The sequence below is a fragment of the Bemisia tabaci genome, chromosome 2 (genome assembly GCF_918797505.1).
Source record: "Bemisia tabaci chromosome 2, PGI_BMITA_v3".
In the NCBI taxonomy this organism is placed as follows: Eukaryota; Metazoa; Arthropoda; class Insecta; order Hemiptera; family Aleyrodidae; genus Bemisia; species Bemisia tabaci.
The window spans coordinates 6,268,110-6,289,658 of NC_092794.1; the positions used below are offsets into that span (position 1 = coordinate 6,268,110).

The window sequence follows — 21,549 nt, forward strand, 5'->3', positions numbered from 1 at the left end:
TTTTCGGAGTTTCACATCTGTCTATACTCTCGCTATACAGGACCTATCCGCATCCTGGACTTTTTATCCTCGAACAGAAAAATTACTTGTGATCGGATTTTCTTGAAACTTTTCAGGAGTGTTCCTTAGACCATAGAGAGTCCTTTATAATCAACAAACATGAGGGGAAACAATATCTTCGACCACAATAATTGACCGATCAGAGTTGCGCGCGCCTCATCGGCTTAAGATCCTCACATAGCCGCCGCGCGCCGTCCGCATCCTGGATAGACCGAGAGCTCATGACGATTCGTTCAACCGGAATAATATAAATTTGCCACCCACCTCATTCGAAGCGGATTTTGGTGTGTAAAAAGAAATGGGCGGTCTGGCAGGTCAAACCGGTTGCAATAAGAAAGTTTTAGGCCCCTAAAAAGCCCAAAAATTGCTCGGATTTTGACCGGAAACATATACACTTGATATTGGGCTCATTTAACGCGGAAAACCTTCCTGATTAAGGATCAGTCGGTCTGGCAGCCGAAATCGGTTGCTTAAGGGCCGCCAGACCGGTTCAAAGTTGGAAAAAAAGTGCTCGAATTTCAACCGGAAACATATACATTTGATATTGGGCTCATTTAACGCGGAAAACCTTCCTGATTAAGGATCAGTCGGTCTGGCAGCCGAAATCGGTTGCTCAAGGGCCGCCAGACCGAACTTTCTCCGGAAATTCTTGATTAATTATATATATATAAGGTGGCCCAGACCTACTATTCCAGGCCTTTTTTCAAGGAAAGCTGGTTTTGATGTTTTGAGAACTGGTCAGTGGAGTAGGGAATGGACCAAAAAGAATCCAAATTTCATATATTCAGGACCCCCCACGACTCTTTAGGGGGTATTTTTGGGGGGCCCCCCTTGTAACTAAAAATTGCGTTGAAAAACGTGGTCATTTAAGTTCAATAAGAATGGAGTCCACGCAAAAGTTCAATAAGTATGGAGTAAAAGAATATTCCGTCTCTCAATTTTCAATCAAATTAAAGACCCTCCAAAGAGAGAGAGAGGGGGGGGGGGGGGCTGCGGCTGGTGTTACCGTGCATGAGCTCCCCACGATAAACACCAGTTTTCTTTCAAATGAACTAACATCCCTGGAAAAGCTGCAATTCTGAGTTATCATAGGGTAACTTTTCATGAAAAACACGATATTTTAGGTTTAAAAGGCCTAAGAGGACTCCCCAAGGCCATGCGGGGAAAGGGCGCACTGCGCAAGCCCCGTTTGTCCTCTCCATGTCAAAAGCCTAACCTTAACTGTTCAAGAGAAACACGCATGTTGAGGTTTAAGATTCTCAAAGGGCTTCCCACAGTAGGATGTGTCTTTTTCGCAAAAGTTTCAAATAGTCCCGCTCCACCGGGTTTTCCTGGTAATGCTTGGCATTAGGATCGCCTACTAAAAATTAGAACTTGATTGGACAATTTTTGGACCTACCGGTACACTTAAAACGCAATGTCTGCACTAAAAACAGCATTAATCATTGTTAGTTTATCGGTCGTTGTAGACTTTTCAGCTTGTTCTGTTTATTTTTTCTATTTACGTGAATCCGCAGCAAAAGTCTCTAGCATACGGGCTGGTATCATTGGTATTTACGTGTTAAATATGTCTCATAAGATGAGAGAGGAAGATCCTCTCAGGGGAGGATATTGTGTCAAATCTTTCCGTAAACTCATCTTTTTTGATAAAAAGTATTATCTCAAAGAGATAAAGATTATGATAATATCATGCTCCTGCTCTGTTCTATATTATGTAAAACAAGTTTCACACTAAGGACAACTCTTGTGGTATTAAGTGCGGAAATTGCATTTTAGGTGTGCCTCAGCCCACCGCGTGAGAGGGCAATTGCTATTCCGAGACCAAATCTGTTTCAATATTTTTAAGCTACGCAAAAATTAGTGACACGTGTAAGACCATGATGTTTCTTCAGACTTTCAATTCGCCAATAGGGAGGGCAAACTTCGAAAAAATGGATGTCTGCTGTTAAAATCCGGTTTTTGAGGTCATTTCATCCCGCCGTTCGAGAGGTAGGTAATCATTTAAGACCAGATACGAGTATCTTAAAATATTTTACTCTGCACCGGAGTTAAATGATGAAAAATAATGGGTGTCGATAGTATCTACAGCTTCCACGTAAACACTTGTCCAATCGGCAAAGACCGTAAGAATGCGGGTTCCTCAAATTAAAGCGCGAGAACTTTCCCCCGTTTGCGGCATCATGTGACCTTGCTGTGAGGGACTCCAATTTTTTTACAGTCTTTCACATTAAATAATACCGATCCAGGGGATGCTGCTTAAGAAATTCCAATATTCACCCTGCTGTCCTTAGATAAGAGCCATACCCTACTGCAGGGACGTCATCTCAGGCTGGTCATACAGACCAATAGGTCGACTTAATAGTATCATGAGAGGCACATAAACCCACGATTAAATACAACCCAAATTTGTTTTCGATTCTTCGCTTTATTGTAAACTTAGGAAAATATAAAAAGATACTTTGTAGTCGTTCCGATTAAGAAGAGGAGATTGGAGAAGAGAGAAAAAATCGCAAGAACTCCCCATTTTCGGCAATTTTCACCGCCATACCGGTACAGAACCAGCTGAGAAAAAAAGTTCAGTCGTGTGAACGGTGTTCACACGACCGTGTTCACCGGCAGTATTTTTCGGTTCATGTAACCGCTCTCTTGGTTCTGGGAACCGCATCCTCAGTTCATGCAACCGAGTTTTTTCGTTAGTTCTGTTCGGTGTGGGTGCTCGGTTGCATGAACGGAGGATACGGTTCTCAGGACCGGGAGGGCTACAGCACCGAACAATACGGCCGATATTGAACACCGTACGTTTGGTTCATATGACCGACGTTTTTCACTCAGCTAGTTTTGGTTTTTTGGTTTATTAATTTATTTATCTATTTTTTTTTAAATCTTTGGACCTATGGGTCCAAATTTGCATTTAAAGTGTATCGGTAGGTCCAAAAATTGTCCAATCAAGTTCCAATTTTTAGTAGGCGATCCTGATGCCAGGCATCACCAGGAAAACCCGGTGGAGCGGGACTATTTGAAACTTTTGCGAAAAAGACACATCCTACTGTGGGAAGCCCTTTGAGAATCTTAAACCTCAACATGCGTGTTTCTCTTGAACAGTTAAGGTTAGGCTTTTGACATGGAGAGGACAAACGGGGCTTGCGCAGTGCGCCCTTTCCCCGCATGGCCTTGGGGAGTCCTCTTAGGCCTTTTAAACCTAAAATATCGTGTTTTTCATGAAAAGTTACCTATGATAACTCAGAATTGCAGCTTTTCCAGGGATGTTAGTTCATTTGAAAGAAAACTGGTGTTCATCGCGGGGAGCTCAAGCACGGTAACACCAGCCGCAGCCCCCCCCCCCCCCCCCTCTCTTTGGAGGGTCTTTAATTTGATTGAAAATTGAGAGACGGAATATTCTTTTACTCCATACTTATTGAACTTTTGCGTGGACTCCATTCTTATTGAACTTAAATGACCACGTTTTTCAACGCAATTTTTAGTTACAAGGGGGGCCCCCCAAAAATACCCCCTAAAGAGTCGTGGGGGGTCCTGAATATATGAAATTTGGATTCTTTTTGGTCCATTCCCTATTCCACTGACCACTTCTCAAAACATCAAAACCAGTTTTCCTTGAAAAAAGGCCTGGAATAGTAGGTCTGGGCCACCTTATATATATATAATTAATCAAGAATTTCCGGAGAAAGTTCGGTCTGGCGGCCCTTAAGCAACCGATTTCGGCTGCCAGACCGACTGATCCTTAATCAGGAAGGTTTTCCGCGTTAAATGAGCCCAATATCAAATGTATATGTTTCCGGTTGAAATTTGAGCACTTTTTTTCCAACTTTGAACCGGTCTGGCGGCCCTTAAGCAACCGATTTCGGCTGCCAGACCGACTGATCCTTAATCAGGAAGGTTTTCCGCGTTAAATGAGCCCAATATCAAGTGTATATGTTTCCGGTCAAAATCCGAGCAATTTTTGGGCTTTTTAGGGGCCTAAAACTTTCTTAATGCAACCGGTTTGACCTGCCAGACCGCCCATTTCTTTTTACACACCAAAATCCGCTTCGAATGAGGTGGGTGGCAAATTTATATTATTCCGGTTGAACGAATCGTCATGAGCTCTCGGTCTAGGACTTTTTATCCTCGAACAGAAAAATTACTTGTGATCGGATTTAATTGAAACTTTTCAGGAGTGTTCCTTAGACCATGAAGAGTCCTTTATAATCAACAAACATGAGGGGAAACAATATCTTCGACCACAATAATTGACAAATCAGAGTTGCGCGCGCCTCGGCTTAAGATCCTCACATCGCCGCCGTCCGCATCCTCGACTTTTTATCCTCGAACAGAAAAATTACCTGTGATCGGATTTTTTTGAAACTTTTCAGGAGTGTTCCTAAGACCAAAGAGAGTCCTTTATAATCAACAAACATGAGGGGAAACAATATCTTCGACCACAATAATTGACAAATCAGAGTTGCGCGCGCCTCATGCTTTAAGATCCTCTCATAGCCGCCGTCCATCCTAGACTGTTTATCCTCGAATAGAAAAATTACCTGTGATCAGATTTTATTGAAACTTTTCTAGAGTGTTTCTTAGACCATAGAGAGTCCTTTATAATCAACAAACATGAGGGGAAACAATATCTTCGACCACAATAATTGACAAATCAGAGTTGCGCGCGCCTCAGCTTTAAAGATCCTCTCATAGCCGCCGTCCATCCTAGACTGTTTATCCTCGAATAGAAAAATTACCAGTGATCAGATTTTATTGAAACTTTTCAGGAGTGTTCCTTAGACCATGAAGAGTCCTTTATAATCAACAAACATGAGGGGAAACAATATCTTCGACCACAATAATTGACAAATCAGAGTTGCGGTCGATATTGTTTCCCCTCAAGTTTTTTGATTAAAAATGAATGCCCATGGTCTTAGAAACACTCCAGAAAAGTTTCAGTAAAACCTCATCACAGGTAATTTTTCTATTCGAGGATAAAAAGTCGAGGATGCGGACGGCGGCTATGAGAGGATTATAGGCCGAGGCGCGGGCAACTCTGATTGGTCAATTATCGTGGTCGATATTGTTTCCCCTCATGTTTGTAGATTTTTAAGGTCTCTTTATACTCTTAAAAACACTCCAAAAAAGTCTCAATAAAATCTGATCACAGGAAATTTTTCTATTCGAGGATAAAAAATCAGGGATGGACGGCGGCTATGAGAGGATCATAAGCCGAGGCGCGCGCAACTCTGATCGGTGAATGATTGATGTGGAAGATATTGTTTCCCCTCATTTTTGTTGATTTTAAAGGACTCTTTATGGTCTAAGGTACACTCCGTAAAAGTTTCAATTAAATCTGATCACAGGTAATTTTTTTATTCGAGGATAAAAAGTCGAGGACGGACGGCGGCTATGAGAGGATCGTAAAGCGAGGAGCGCGCCACTCTGATCGACCAATGATTGTGGTCGAAGTTACTGTTTCCCCTCAAGTTTTTGTTAGAGCTCGATATATGATGTATTATGTTGGTAGTATGTGTAGTCATATTAGGTTGGTAGTCCGCTCGGACCACCTGATTGGCTGTTGTGTACGGCTCAAGGTTAGGCTCTCACTTGCTTGTACTTCTTCGCTGAATATCTGAATATATCATCTTACGTCCTCGCCTGTGGCGTTCTCAGGCTGAAATGGTGTTACTTATTTTATTTCATTTCACTCGTGATTATCCCATTCATTAGTTTTTTGATTAAAAAGGAATCTCCATGGTCTTAGAAATACTCCAGAAAAGTGTCAATAAAATCTGATCACAGGTAATTTTTCTATTCGAGGATAAAAAGTCGAGGATGCGGACGGCGGCAATGAGTTGATTATAGGCCGAGGCGCGCGCAACTCTGATTGGTCAAATATTGTGGTCGATATTGTTTCCCCTCATGTTTGTAGATTTTAAAGGTATCTTTATACTCTTAAAACCATTCCAAAAAAGTCTCAATAATATCTGATCACAGGAAATTTTTCTATTCGAGGATAAAAAGTCCAGGATGGACGGCGGCGATAAAAATATCTGAAGCCGCGGCGCGCGCAACTCTGATCGGTCAATGATTGTGGTCGAAGATATTGTTTCCCCTCATGTTTATTGCATTAGAAGGACTTTCTGTGGTCGAAGGAATACTCCACAAAAGTTTCAAAAAAATCCGATCACAAGTAATTATTCTGTTCGAGGATAAAAAGTCGAAGATGCGGACGGCCGCTATGAGAGGATTATAGGCCGAGGCGCGGGCAACTCTGATTGGTCAAATATTGTGGTCGATATTGTTTCCCCTCATTATTGTTGATTTTAAAGGACTCTTTATGGTCTAAGGTACACTCCGTAAAAGTTTCAATAAAATCTGATCACAGGTAATTTTTCTATTCGAGGATAAAAAGTCGAGGACGGACGGCGGCTATGAGAGGATTATAGGCCGAGGCGCGGGCAACTCTGATTGGTCAATTATCGTGGTCGATATTGTTTCCCCTCATGTTTGTAGATTTTTAAGGTCTCTTTACACTCTTAAAAACACTCCAGAAAAGTCTCAATAAAATCTGATCAGAGGTACATTTTTTATTCGAGGATAAAAAATCAGGGATGGACGGCGGCTATGAGAGGATCATAAGCCATTGCGGCACGGGCCACTCTGATCGATCAATGATTGTGGTCGAAGATATTGTTTCCCCTCATGTTTGTTGATTTTAACGGACTCTTTATGGTCTAAGGTACACTCCTTAAAAGTTTCAATAAAATCTGATCACAGGTAATTCTTCTATTAGAGAATAAAAGGTCCCGGATTGACGGCGGCTATCGGAGAATTACGCTGAGGCGCGAAGGTCTGATGTCTAATTTAGCGTCAAAGATATTGTTTCCCCTCATGTTTATTGCATTAAAAGGACTCTCCTTGGTCTAAGGAACACTCCTGAAAAGTTTCAAGACAATCCGATCACAGGTAATTTTTCTATTCGAGGATAAAAAGTCCAGGATGCGGACGGCGCGGCGATGTGAGGATCTTAAGCCGAGGCGCGCGCAACTCTGATCGGTCAATTATTGTGGTCGAAGATATTGTTTCCCCTCATGTTTGTTGATTATAAAGGACTCTCTATGGTCTAAGGAACACTCCTGAAAAGTTTCAAGAAAATCCGATCACAAGTAATTTTTCTGTTCGAGGATAAAAAGTCCAGGATGCGGACGGCGCGCGGCGGCTATGTGAGGATCTTAAGCCGAGGCGCGCGCAACTCTGATCGGTCAATTATTGTGGTCGAAGATATTGTTTCCCCTCATGTTTGTTGATTATAAAGGACTCTCTATGGTCTAAGGAACACTCCTGAAAAGTTTCAAGAAAATCCGATCACAGGTAATTTTTCTGTTCGAGGATAAAAAGTCGAGGATGCGGACGGCGGCTATGTGAGGATCTTAAGCCGAGGCGCGCGCAACTCTGATCGGTCAATTATTGTGGTCGAAGATATTGTTTCCCCTCATGTTTGTTGATTATAAAGGACTCTCTATGGTCTAAGGAACACTCCTGAAAAGTTTCAATAAAATCTGATCACAGGTAATTTTTCTATTCGAGGATAAACAGTCTAGGATGGACGGCGGCTATGAGAGGATCTTAAAGCCGAGGCGCGCGCAACTCTGATCGGTCAATTATTGTGGTCGAAGATATTGTTTCCCCTCATGTTTGTTGATTTTAAAGGACTCTTAATGGTCTAAGGAACACATCAGAAATGTCTAAATAAAATCTGATCACAGTTAATTTCTCTATCCGATGATCAAGTGTCTCAGATTGACCGCGGTTTTTGGAGAAATAAGCAGAGCCGCAACCCTGATCGAGTAAATACATAAGAAGAGGTTTCCCCTCATGTTTGTTGATTTCAATGAAATCCATATTGTCTTATGAAGACGCCATAAATGTTTCAATAAAATTTGTTGACAGGTAATTTTTTTTTTCGGAGATTCAGCTCGGGCTCAACTCTGACGTGTCATTCATCGTTGAAGATTTGAGTTCCCTCACGCCTGATGATTTGAATGGACTCTTACGGTGTATGGAACACTCTGTAAAAGTTTCATAAAATCTAATCATATGTAATTATTCTCTTCGAGGAAATAGTGTTACGGTTTGACCGCGGTTTTTAGAAGAAAACGCCTCTGTGAAACACGTATGGGTGAACCACCCCCCCCCCCTTCCCCCCGGAAATAAGAGGTTTGTTAAGCAGGCTTTTTATTTTTAAATTATACATATATACATGGGCGTAGCTAGGGGGGTCCTAGGGGGGGGGGGGGGGCTGGCCCCCCCAGAAAAACGGGATCCTCCATTCCTCACCCCCCCCCCCCGCTCTCTCCACCACGAGAAGTGGTCCCATTGCCCTCCCCAGAGAAATTTCCTAGCTACGCCCCTTTATATATATATAATAATGTCAAAATTCGACTCATTTCCGGCTTGGATCGTTAGGGGGGGGGGGGAGGGGTTAGGTGACGATGATACACAGAGGTGGGGCCACGCTAGAGCAGCGGTAGCGGCCGCGTGAGAACCAGAGTAGTCGAGGCAGCGCTGAAGGTACGCTAGCGCAGCGGTGGCGGCCGCGGGAAGTAGGTAAGCGGAGGCGTAGTCCGGCCGAGGCATCGCCTTGCCTTGGATGAACGGTCTATAGTTACTCTGATGGGGATCTGATACATTCAGTCCGGTAATTAGAAGAGCGGCTACATTTTTAGCTGTGACGTAGAAGAGTACATTTCCCCACTTTAGTACCACCTACTGTATTCTTTCTATGGAGTGTTCTAGAGCGTACCCGGTGGCTGGTGGTAGGAGAAGTTACCATCATGGTTGCTTTTTTTTTATCTTTCGTACAATTAACCTCTAAAGTAAGCATGGCGAGTGCTGGTAAACTACTCAAACTATTTCCGCGGACAAGTTCTAATTACCTGTTTAGTTTTAATCCCATTGCTAATATTAAGTATCGTCATGACTGTTCAAAGTGCTTCAGTGTTAAATTTTGTCACATTACTCCTCATAGGAGTAAAGTATTTGTGTTCCAACATCAACGCTCCCTCTTCCACACTAGTTCTCGTTTAATGAAAAGAGACTATTATGAAGTTCTTGGAATCTCTAAGAAAGCCTCCGCCAAAGAAGTGAAGAGGGCTTATTATGAATTAGCCAAAAAATATCATCCAGATTCAAACAAAAGTGATCCTAATGCAAGTAAGAAGTTTCAAGAAGCGACGGAGGCGTACGAAGTGCTGAGCGATGATACCAAACGAAAACAGTACGATCAGTGGGGCTCAACATCTGAACAAATGGGTGGAATGGGTGGACCTGGACCAGGAGCTGGTGCAGGTCCAGGTGCAGGTAACTTTAATAGTTGGAATTTCTCATCAATGAATCCGGAGGACATATTTCGTAAGATCTTCGGTGACCAATTTCGCGGTGACGAGGATTTTGGTGATTCCGACTCAGACTTTGGTGTAAACACAGCTCAAGAAATCATCATGAAACTTACTTTTGCGCAGTCAGTGCGTGGTTGCAATAAAGACATTGTGTTAAATGTGACTGATACATGTCCAAGGTGCCAGGGAAAGCGAAGTGAACCAGGAACCAAACCTGTTAAGTGTACTCAGTGTAACGGAACAGGAATGGAGGTTGTCAACTCTGGTCCATTTATGGTCCGCTCCACTTGCAGACGGTGTCATGGTGCCAAGGTTCATAACCCATACCCATGCACAGAGTGTGAAGGCAAAGGAACGGTCAACCAAAGAAAGAAAATTACCGTGCCTGTACCAGCTGGAGTTGACGACGGTCAAACCGTTAGGATGGTAGTTGGTCGCAAAGAACTGTTTATTACTTTTAGAATTGAGAGATCTGACTACTTTCGAAGAGAAGGTGCTGACATTTACACGGATGCTGTCATCTCAATTTCACAAGCTGTTCTGGGTGGTAACATTCGTGTCAGGGGTGTTTATGAAGACCAAAATATCTTGATAGCCCCTGGAACATCCTCACACACCAAAGTCCGGCTCTCGGGTAAAGGATTAAAGAAAGTCAATGTCAACGGTTATGGGGATCACTATATTAATTTAAGGGTTCAAGCACCAAAACAGCTAAGTGACAAACAGAAAGCTTTGATGCAGGCATATGCAGAACTGGAAGATACAACTGAAGGGACTGTTCATGGCTTTGTGATTACAAAAGATGGTGGTAAGCAGTGCGTTGCAGAACCGCAATTTTTGTTACAGCGAATAAAGAATGCCCTCGATGACAAAGATAATCAGGATATCATGGGTGAAAAAGTAAAAACTAGTAATTCATAGAAAGTTAGAGAAATACCTAGTTACGCTTTGCCCTTGAATCAATTATTTTTCAAACTGTTAGAATGAATAGCATGTGCTACTGTTGAAGAAATATTCACAAGTAACACTCACCAAATTTATACTTTAGTCTGCTACCAGCTTGCCTGTAAGTAATGCTTTTCGTTTTCATTCCTCTTTTCATTTTACTGGGGTTTCAAAGGTAGTTTCTTTTTTTTTTCTTCTCTCCTCAAACAAATGATTTCAATCATTGTTACTTACCTATTATTATTTTGAAGTAATGATTCTTGTGTGTTGTGTGCACACAAATTTTTTTAAAGGCTGTAAATATCTGATTTGTTACTATGTAAATACTGTAAAAATTAAACCACAAGATTTACTGTCTTTTTAGATGTACGACTTCTCATTTCAGCTTGTTAATTGCCCTGTAGTACTTCAGTGGGGTGGAGAGATTTTTTCTCAAATGAGAATAAGTTATAGGCAAACTCCCTTCTAACCAAAAATAAATATTAATTGAAGGGTCTTATTGAGCTTAAAAATAATTTCAATGTGATAAGTTCATGGACTGTCCTAAGATATCCTTGTGAAGTCACTAGGTAAATTTTTCTGAACCAAAAAAGTCACGGTTGTCAGGAAATTTTGCCATTACTGGTGTGGGACAACTGCTTTTTGTTATTTCAAGAAATACTCATTCAAAGTTTCCAAATTAAATGGAGCCCAATAGCATAAAGAAAGATCAAACTCACTTTTTGATGCTTAAAAATTGGATTATATCAGTGAATTTTTCACAGAATATTATTTTAGACTAATTTTAGTTGAAATCATCGCTATATCGCAATTTATTGCCAAGACTGCAGTAATAATCACACATCCCCTCCAAGCCTCTCAATTGTGCTTATGCTCCCAAACAAACGTGATTTTTGAAACAGGGTGTAGCTGTCGAATTTTCAAAAATTGTGTTTTTAACGTATTATTATTCTTTGATGATAGTGAATGCATCTTTCTATCAAGTTCTTTCAAAATTGCTTTTTTAATGTTTTTTACCATTTGAGTGTCATAATAGGTACTGCTATACTTAAATGGTAGCACTGAGCAGTTTTTTGGAGGAAAGGTGCAAGTACCCACCAGAATTTTAAATTTTTTTAAGTATTTGTTGCCCAAGATTTCTTCGACCCTGCTTGTGTAACCTTAGTCTTTGCACAGATGGTATGTGGAATATTGGTTAGTGTTTTGAACAGTCATGCATAGAATTTTCGAAGAAATCAAGGTTTTTCATGTTATCTAGAATCTTGATTTCCAGCAGCTACGCTCTTTTTCAAATAGCCTGTTGGATGGGCAGAGCTAAAACTAGGACTTCATTTTATCTAGATAGATAAATTCACACATCCAATATCCTTGAAAAATCAGGGCGAAGTTAGAATATTACATTTTCAAAAACCTTGGAAAAGATTTTGAAGTTCTAAGAAACATGCACCCTTGGAAAAACTGATTCTTTTACAATTGATCACTTGAAGTTCAACTCGTTTTAGACTAATCTTAGGGATTTTTTCTTGTATTTTTACTTTTATTATTGTCACATTTTATTGGGGTATGAACCTGAATTTTTTTCATCTAAATTTCCAACTATACCAACTTAGGGGCACTTTTCTGGGAATCATTCAACTCCTTTCACAATTCTCCTCAATCACCAACAAATAATCTCGCAGAAGGAGATCGTGTAGTGCCCTGTGTGAGAATTTGGACAGGAGTGCTCCCAGAATTTCCTTCAACAATACTGTTGAAACACTATTTTGTCATTTCTGCAAAATGGACTCCAGAGGATTAAAAATAATTGGTCAAGCCTGTTGTTCGATGAAATGACAAAATAAAGCCTCACATTTTTTTCCTTAATTTTTTCCTTTTTTTTTTTTTTTGTCTTCAGAATTTTCTTTAAAATTTTGGCTCAAATTCTTTCGAGAAGTATTTTGAAGTGAAAATCCTGAAAAATTCTAAAACAACAGAACGCTGTGATGCAGGTCTGTCATTGAGTAGGGTCTTTTACTGTAAGACATCCAATTGCAGGACTTTTTTTTCCTCTCATAGAAAATTTGTTTAGCCTGAATTGCTGCACCACAGGCTTTGAAAAACCTGCTAAAAAGCAAGTAAAATTGAGGGGCTTGGAGGACAAGACGCACAAGCACAGTTTTTGCTATTTCAAGAAATAATTGTTTGAAGTTTTGAAATTACATGGAACCTTATGGCAGAAAGGAAGTTGAAACTGATTTTTTTATTCTTAAAAATTGGAAATTGAGAGCAAATTTTTCATAGAATGTCAAAAAAAATCATTAATATCTCAATTTTTTCAAAAAGTGCACTCACTTATGCGCCTTGTCCTCCAAGCCCCTCAATTCACATCCATATAACTTCTGACACAGGGTAGCTACTTACCCAAAACTCATGTGAAGTGTTTGTTTCCTTGATTGGATTTTCCGTCAGCTCCATCGATATGATTCTTCTAGAGGTTTAAGTTACTCGCGCCTGGTAAGTGCTACTTTCATTATTTGCCACCCTACCCTATGAACTTTTTAAAAACCAAGCACTTACTTAGTGATGCAATATAATGGTCAACTCGGCTGCCGGCCTACTTATGGTTTTTGTAACTCTCATGGTAATCAGGAAGGGTTCATGAATACATCTGGAGCCCCCCCCCCCCCCCCCTCCCAAGAAAGTCTGATTTTATTAGGGGAAGACATTTTCCTTGAGCCTCAGAAATTTTTTGGTTAAGGGCCTGCTGCCTTCAGGGCCGGATTTACCTACTTGCCGCCCATGGGCCGCCTATATTTTGCCGTCCCCTTCTCATTCGTTTTGAAACATCAATAAAAACCATCAAGTGAACGTGCCGAAGGCGGAGGGGTGCCTAAGACGCGTTTACTCGTGTTGGGCACATTTTTTGCGAAAGCCTTGTCAACGCACTACTAACAAAGTTCACGGTACTTTGCGCTAAAGTTAAGTTCCGTAAAAAACCTATCTCTGTGTGGGCAAGGCCTTCCATTTATAAGAAATGAACACAGATTCAACCAAACAATTTCTCATTAAGATAATAAAATGGCGGCGGAAAATTTTTAAACCGTCGCATGCGCTTGTGTAACTTTGCCTGGAAGGTGACGGACATCTGGAGCCCCCCCCCCCCTCCCAAGAAAGTATGGATTTTTATTAGGGGAAGACAATTTCCCTGAGCCTCAGAAATTTTTTTGCGGTTCGGGCCTGCTGCTTCAGGGCCGGATTGTTACCTACTGCCGCCATGGGCCGCCTATTTTTGCCGTCACCCTGCTCATTTCGTTTTGAAACATCAATAAAAACCATCAAGTGAACGTGCCGAAGGCGGAGGGGTGCCTAAGACGCGTTTACTCGTGTTGGGCACATTTTTTGCGAAAGCCTTGTCAACGCACTACTAACAAAAGTTCACGGTACTTTGCGCTAAAGTTAAGTTCCGTAAAAAAACCTATCTCTGTGTGGGCAAGGCCTTCCATTTATAAGAAATGAACGAAAAATTATGAAAGAACAATCATAAATGAGGTTTAATGATTTTAACTTCCACCGCCGCGCCGCGCTGACCGCATTGTGTTCGGTGCAATCCGTGAAGTATTCCTTCAGCCTTGTAGGCGCTACGCGTTTCACGCCGCGCCTACCGCTGCTGAACGCACTGTGTTTGACGCAATGCGTGAAGTATCCATGCAGTCTTGTAGGCGCTAATATGTGTTACATGCCGGCCGGGGGTTTTTCCTTTTATCTCAAGTCCTCGTCATTGCTCTCTGCGTCTTCACTTGACTAATTAAAGGTGATGTCTCTTGTACCACCGAAAGAAGACAAAATTAGAAATTACTATACTCTCAAGAAATGAACGATTTTGTCGCCTTATCTCGCTTGTGCTTTTTTTCTGAATCCGATTCTTGTTTTTATACCTACTTTTGAAAAAATTGCAAAATTTGCCGCCCCTAAATTTGCCGATATGGGCCGCGGCCCATGTGGCCACCCCCTAAATCCGCCCCTGGTTGCCTTCGCCCTTTTGAACAAAAATTCCACTGCATGTTCTTTTTAAATAATATCGATCACATCATTGGGTTTTTTGGACGGACAGTGGAAAATCTGCAGGCACTTTTTCCATGAAACTTGAAAACCGAAATCTGAAGATGGGAGCGAAGATGGATCATATATTCTGTTATCTATTTTTACTTTTCTATTTTGTGTATTGTTATCTGTTTTCATTTTTCTATTTTTTTCTTGGGCCCACCCAAACAAGCTTTGGCTTAAGGGTGAGCGCCTCTGTTTTTAATCTCATTCTCTGTAAACCTGCCTTTTTTGCCAAATAAATGCCTAATAAAGAATTGAAATTGAAGAGTGTTAGGAAAACTAGTTAAAATTATTTGAACCGACACCTAATATAATTTGAGTTTTACCGCCATCTACAAGATAGAAAGAAAAGCCAATCAGATTTTAGAGCTGCGTGAAACAACAACATGGCTCCCCGCTCCAAACAATAACATAACCTCTCTCAGTCCCTCCCTTCCCCTCCTCTCGCCCAAGTTCAATCACGAACTTGATCTACGAATGTGTGCGATTTCGTTATTTTTCTTGTTAAATTTATCGCTCCCTCGTGCACTGAATTCAAGATAATGAAGCGGATACTCAGGACTTTAAACAACTAAAAGTTCATCATGTTATTAACGCTCGTTTAAAGGAATGTGTTTTAGCGGGCCACGCCGGAATGCTATTCGTGCGGTAAAAGGTTCTTTCTATTCTTCCGTGATACAAACTTTTCTCAATTTTCTGTAAGGTACTTGTCACCTCTAGCTCTCGAAAATTTAGTGCATACTCATTAGGATCGTCTAAATGCCTGCACCCTAAGTGTGAATCAACACCGTTCATAAGCCATGTCGCTGGTACCTGTCAACAAGCGAAGAGACACTATTGACAGTGCAACGTTCAATTGTGAAAGATGTCTTCGTAGCAACAAGACCAACACTGTCAAGCAATATTATGTGAACTTGAACACAACAGTTAGCATGTGCACCATTTGCAAGGTAAAAAGCTCATTATCAAGCTTAATTTCAAATGAAAATCAAGGTCTTTTATTCTTATCGTGGAATTGCGGATTTTTTCATCTACATGTCAGAGTTTGATCTCTGTTCTGTACAAGAATGTCTTAATAGGATAATTGTAGTATACTATCAGCAAAAGCTTAGCAGTACATATTACAATAATTCATCTAAATATTTTACTTTGTCTGAACATATACAGTAAGAGCTCATCCGTCATATATTGAGACAAATCGACGGTGTAAGTTGGCAATCACATAACTTGGTTTGCGACGTCGCAGACTTTCTGTTATACTTTATTTTTTAAACAGAAAACTACTCAACAGCAATTTTTTAAAACTGCGGTAATTTTTCTTCTCTGTGTGAAGAAAATTCTGCCAAAACTTCAAGGAATGATGTCAATTTGTTCTCCTTTTAAAAAATTACACAGAAGTGGAGATTTTTAGACACCGCAAACGAGTTATGTGATTGCTGACTTACACCGTCGAAATGTCAAACTCTGATCAGCTCTAAATCAGCACTACATATTAGGTTAACACGTGCAATCAGATGGTACCATTAATGAGTAGTGACGTAAACAATACTTGACCTGAGTCTCAGTGTACGATGAGCGAGCGTTAACCTGAGTGGTGCTGATTCATAGCTTAAGTGTCAGAGATTCACATTTTCTCAAAGAAGGAACCGAGGACAGGAAATATGCATTGTTGTTAGCTTTGGTGATACCTAATAGTTAGAATGAAACCATGAGCCTGTCTCGCAACCTTAAGGTGCTTCGATGGACACTATACTTTGTGTCAGATCAACACGCAATATATTGCATCGATTAGTTCCATTTCCTCAGCTACTTGTCATTTTTTTCGAATTTAGAAATCACTCTTCTGTTGCAAGGAGACAAAAGAATTCACTTACCAATTTTGAAAAACTAATTCAACTTAATGAAGGGGGGTTTTTTAGAGGAAAAATATCGCATTTGATACCGATATGGAAACTGCACTCGAATGTGATATTTTCCCTCTAAAAAAATCATGTCTATATTAAGTTGAATTTGTTTGTCCAGATGGGTCAGTGAATTCTTTAGTCTCCTGACAACATAATTGCGATCTCAAAATTCAAGAAAAATGCAGAGTAGCTGAAAAAATGGAACCAATCGATGCAATATATCCCAAGTCGTTCTCACACAAAAAATGGCGTCCATCAAATCACCTTTAGACAAATCCCAGAGCTCACTTCAAGCTTCATCCCTTGCCTGCCTGTTTTCAAGGCACGGACTGTAATTTTTTACCATAAACAGCAGATCTTTTGACCACGCTTGCCCCTCTTTTAATGTACCCATCTGTTTTAACTCCTGTCGAACATAATCCTCTTCTAATTTCTCTTCCAGGGCTCATACTTAAAGGAAAATGAAGTCATTGTCAATCAGTCTGTTCAAAGATCAGTGTCTCTTCAGAGCTTTCAAAAATCATCAATTCTACGTAAGTTTTACTTTTGCTTTTTAAGTAACAAGGGCCTGATCATTTTACTTCAATATTACTCGAATCAGAGACCTAAATTGATAAATAGCATTGTAATGAACATTTCATTTTGATCAGTCAAGTTTAGAAAAATCAGAGGGTTGTTTCTCTCAAATATTGAATTGAATATTAAGTTGAAAATGTTGATGGATATTTCGTAGGAAGACCAATGACGATCCAAGCGAGATAGACATGCAGTCAAAAGTTTGAAAATGAGCTAAGACAATGCAAAGTGAATCAGTGCAATTTTATAGGTTTCAGCCCTCTTAGTATTGCATGCTTTCTCATGCAAACTCGTGAGGAGAAGATAATTTTCTGCTTTCCAGGGCTTGAAAGGAAACCCCCGAAATCTCATTATTTTTGGTAATTTGAATGAATGTCAGTTTCGTTCTCACCCAGTTTGAAGAAAATCACTTTTATGTAGAGTCCCTTTAAACCCAGAGTTAAGACAACTCACTTTTGGTTGGGCTGAAAGTGGCCTAAAAAAAAATCCAATTCTGATTGGTTCTCGCTCATGGAGGCCGAAACGAGTGCACCAAGATGGCGGTACCTCGAATGTGAACAAGAATAATGAAAATATTACCTAATTGTGGTTTATCAAGAGTAAATTGTTATTTCCATCGGTCCAAAATGAAAATAGATTAAGAAATTATTCACAAACCAATCTCATTTTCTTTTTAATTGATCAATTTGTTGATGTTGTTGTTTTTGTGTGACAGACATCGCAGGATTCCTGATCCTTATCCCTCAATATCGTTCGTTTGGGTGCACTCGTTTCGGCCTCCATGGCCAGTCAAGGCTGGCTGCGAGTCAGCTGATAATCGAGTTGTCTTAACTCTGGGTATAAAGGGACTCTACTTTTATGCAGATAATATTGGTCTTCACCCTAATGGTAATTGTTCTTATTTGTTTTAATAGCTTTTCTCCTAAAAGAAGCACCTGACAAAAATTTCACGGAACAGGAAGCCAAGGAAATATTAGATTCAGCCTTTCAAAGCTACAAACGATCACGAATGCGAGAAGATGCCAAGCTGAATGACTTCTTTGCCCTCGTGAGTCAACTCCTCCCCAGTCATGCAAGTCACTTCCCCACCCATAACCCAGGCACTGTAGCAACAGTGGAGGCTAATGAATTGAAAAACAATGACAAAGAGGATGTTTTCTACTTTAGTAATGGCTCATTGTTGCCTAAAGCTGAAGTAACAGATGATGACATTGAGGCAGCAATAACTGCCCTATCCTGCAACAACCGTAACTCACCACAAATAAATTATGATGACCTTCGAGATATTGATTCATTCCTAGAATATTCAGCGAAACTCGAAGAAACGCTGCCTATTTTAGGTGGTGAACACCTTGATTCACCCATTTACCTGAATAAAATTGACCAAGCTCTCAGTGACATAAACAATACTAATAATGCTATTAAGATCAGTGTCAATATGGAGGAATTGCAAAAACGTTTGGCACCTCCAGTAGCAGAAACTCCCAGCAAGATAGATGAACACAGAGTGAAAAAAGTGGGAAGATTCCTAGCCAAAACTAGCGTCCGACCACGTGACTTGCTCCATAAAGCTCATGGGCTGCACGTATGGAAAGAAGGAAACGGGAAATTGCCTCTCTCGAAATTGAGTAAGAGCCTCGGTAAAATAACTTCGGCTGCCAAAAATGAAATTGTCAGCAGTCTGAAGGTTAAACCAGACATTTCCTCTGCTTCAAATAAGGGTAAGAAAAAGGGTAAGCGTGGAAGTAAAGATGCTAGTGGTTTCTCGTGGCCACATGATTTTGACCAAGACTTTACGTCGCAGCCAAATGATGAACCTAATGCAGAAAACTGGAAGATGTTCAAAGGATTTGAATTCACGGAATTCAAAACTGAAGCCCTTGCGAATCAATGCAGGAGCAGAGGAAAACCAAAGAAAAAGATTGACCCCAAAAGGAAAAGTGCTACCATGATTCTTTATGAAAAGCTCAAGGAAAGGAATAAGGTGTCCTAGCATTTTATGGTGCATGACTTATTCACCACCTCAGGGAAAAAACTGATCTCTTTTTTTTTTTTATTTCTTAGACTAATTTTTGTTAAATTTTTAATAAACCGTTTTACTTTGTCATATACTTACATTTTTTCTTAATTTCCAGTAGTGTCCGAGTTTCTTTTGAAAACCCTCATGGATGTGGATATGTGAGAAAAATTAGACGTAATGACTACAATTCTTTTTGTTACTTTCTTGCTACCCTAGGGTAGAAGAAGTATTATTTTGTTAGGTGGCCAGTGCTATGGGTTAAAATGAAGTTGTTGACTCACAAGATAAAACTGAAGTATTTATTTAACTTGTCAAAGCTTTTCGGCCTTGGCCATTATCAGGACTTAGCAAAAAAATTTAATACAATTTGAGAAAATACATTATTAACTTTGAGTAATATTAGTTCATACAAACGAAACTTGTCAATGTTTGTGATGGTTTATCTTTGTCTCTTAATATATCCAGTTTATCTCTTATCACCTGGGAGTCACAGTCATGTCGCCTTCCTTTAGAGAGGGGTGCATATCTGATACAGCTCATTTGCTGCAGATCTACTACTCTCTAATAAGGCAGTGAGGAACAATGAAACTCTACTGAATGTGCAGACAGAAGTAGTAGATCTGGCAGCAAATGAGTTGTATCAGATATGCACCGCTCCTAGGTGGAAAGCAAAACGACAGTTACTCCTAAGTCCCACATGATAAGAGATAAAGATAAACCATCACAAACATTGACAAGTTTCACTTGTATGAACTAATATTACTCAAAGCTAATCATGTATTGTCTTCAATTGTGTGTTTTTGCTAAGTCCAGAAAATGGCCAAGGTCGAAAAGCTTCGACAAATTAAATAAATACCTCATTTTTTTGTTGATGTGAGTTGACAACTTCATTTTAACCCATAGCCTGGCTACCTAACAAAACAAAAAGTTACTTAAATTGCTACTACCCTAATGTTGTACATCAATACTTTCAAAAAAAGAAAAGAAAAAAAGACTACAATTCGTTCAAGATAGTATGAAAGAACGATGATTTCTTTCCTAGATTTCAATAACCTCAGTCTATTGTTGATAATTCTGTATGGACTTGATTAAATTCTGGTGTTCTTAACATTAATTTAAGACTGTTACAATGATTGGCTTTGGTAATTTCATTAAGTATACTTTTTGCCTTTGAGTGCTTACCACCATTATTGTGTTTTATTCTAGATGCATTCAGTGCCTTATCTTCAGTGGCACAAAGTGTCGTAAGTCTTCGTGATTTGTGAACTTGTCGAGCACCTTTAAAGTTCTCGAAAAGGAACAGATTACACAAGACAGTTGTTCGTACCAAACTGTAATAACTGACAAGTGTAATATGTATGTTCATTTTTGATCAATTTAAAAGCATATGATGAGTTTGCAAATAGCGACGATTTACAAAAACTCCGGTTTTAATACCACTGAAGATGAGGCACTAAGCCTGAATGTGCATCTTCAATAAAACACAATAAAATGCAAGCTCTCCAAGATGAAATTAAAATATACATAATGAAATATTTATGAGTGCAAAATGCGAGCTGAAAGATATCAGTAATTTCTAATTTCTTGGAGAAGTTCCTAAATGGATCTGTTTCTGTGCACGTTAAAATGGACCATGAAGTTTATGATGCTTTTTTGTCATGATCCTCTGATGCATCTTACTCGGAAATATTTCGGGTTATTCAAAAGTCACGTACCGCTGGCCATGAGGGGAGTGGCCATTTGAAATTTTGGAGCTGCCTCCCTCCCCCGAGGAGATCAAAGACTAGAAAGTACCTAAAAAAGTTTCCTCCTCGATATGAGGAAAAACGTCTTAAACCGCAAATTGATATCATAATTAGAACTAGAGTTATGGCCAGTGGTGCGTGACTTTTGAATAACCCTGTATATTTCTATGCTCGCCATCTTCTCTAGTTAAGAATGGTATAACTCCCTGGTTAAAATTTGTAGTTTGAAATAGCTTCACCATGGAAGTTAAAATTTTGTATTTAGGCCCTAAAGCCCCGAAATACTTAATTGAGGATTTTCTTTTTCGGGAGGTTGAATATGCTAATAGAGCTGGACCCAAGAAGATGTGATTAACCACCATAGACTATGTGGACCACTCATGAATTGCGCCATGCGAATACATTCAGTCTTTGAGCCTCCTCTCTTCTACACTCTTGTCACGGACATATCAGTTCTCTGGAAATTTTAAATCATGCTTGGTAATATTCCCTCTTCAACATGAATTGGCATTTATTCATAACTGACACCAAAACTATCTTTAAATCTGGAAAATTTTCACGTTTCACACCAATTTCTCTGTGTATCATTAATGCCGAAAATGATCTCTGTTTTTGTGGATCAACCTATTTTAGACCAAAAAAATCAAAATTTTCTCCAAAATTGAGCTTTTTCAGAGAAATTTACTACAGTGGAAAATCTGTGCAACATACAAAGCAGTTCTGACGTATGGTGTTGTAAATCAAGGTCATTCTTGGATCCAGCAGTCAAATATACACTTATGACAGCCGTCACATCACTGAAAAATTTTCCCCTCTGTTCTAAATAACCAGGC

At 39.9% G+C, this 21,549-nt stretch overlaps 2 protein-coding genes across 2 annotated transcripts; both read left to right on the top strand.

Moving 5' to 3' along the window:
• Positions 1–8,840: 8,840 nt before the first annotated feature.
• Positions 8,841–10,751, top strand: LOC109031851 (protein tumorous imaginal discs, mitochondrial). Its single transcript, XM_019043642.2, has one exon. The coding sequence runs from the start codon at positions 8,880–8,882 to the stop codon at positions 10,362–10,364; it is 1,485 nt and encodes a 494-aa protein (XP_018899187.2). The 5' UTR covers positions 8,841–8,879; the 3' UTR covers positions 10,365–10,751.
• Positions 10,752–14,892: 4,141 nt separating this feature from the next.
• Positions 14,893–19,062, top strand: LOC109031856 (uncharacterized). The gene is made up of 3 exons (XM_019043652.2): positions 14,893–15,421; positions 16,818–16,908; positions 17,866–19,062. The coding sequence occupies exons 1-3, from the start codon at positions 15,272–15,274 to the stop codon at positions 18,942–18,944; spliced, it is 1,320 nt and encodes a 439-aa protein (XP_018899197.1). The 5' UTR covers positions 14,893–15,271; the 3' UTR covers positions 18,945–19,062.
• The last annotated feature ends 2,487 nt before the right edge of the window (positions 19,063–21,549 follow it).

Bases quoted from the DNA above. Each gene is read 5' to 3' on its own strand.
- LOC109031851 (XM_019043642.2), top strand. From the start codon at position 8,880: ATGGTTGCTTTTTTTTTATCTTTCGTACAATTAACCTCTAAAGTAAGC.
- LOC109031856 (XM_019043652.2), top strand. From the start codon at position 15,272: ATGTCGCTGGTACCTGTCAACAAGCGAAGAGACACTATTGACAGTGCA. The intron at 15,422-16,817 runs GTAAAAAGCTCA...TTTCTCTTCCAG, and splicing joins GCATGTGCACCATTTGCAAG to GGCTCATACTTAAAGGAAAA. The intron at 16,909-17,865 runs GTAAGTTTTACT...TTGTTTTAATAG, and splicing joins TCAAAAATCATCAATTCTAC to CTTTTCTCCTAAAAGAAGCA.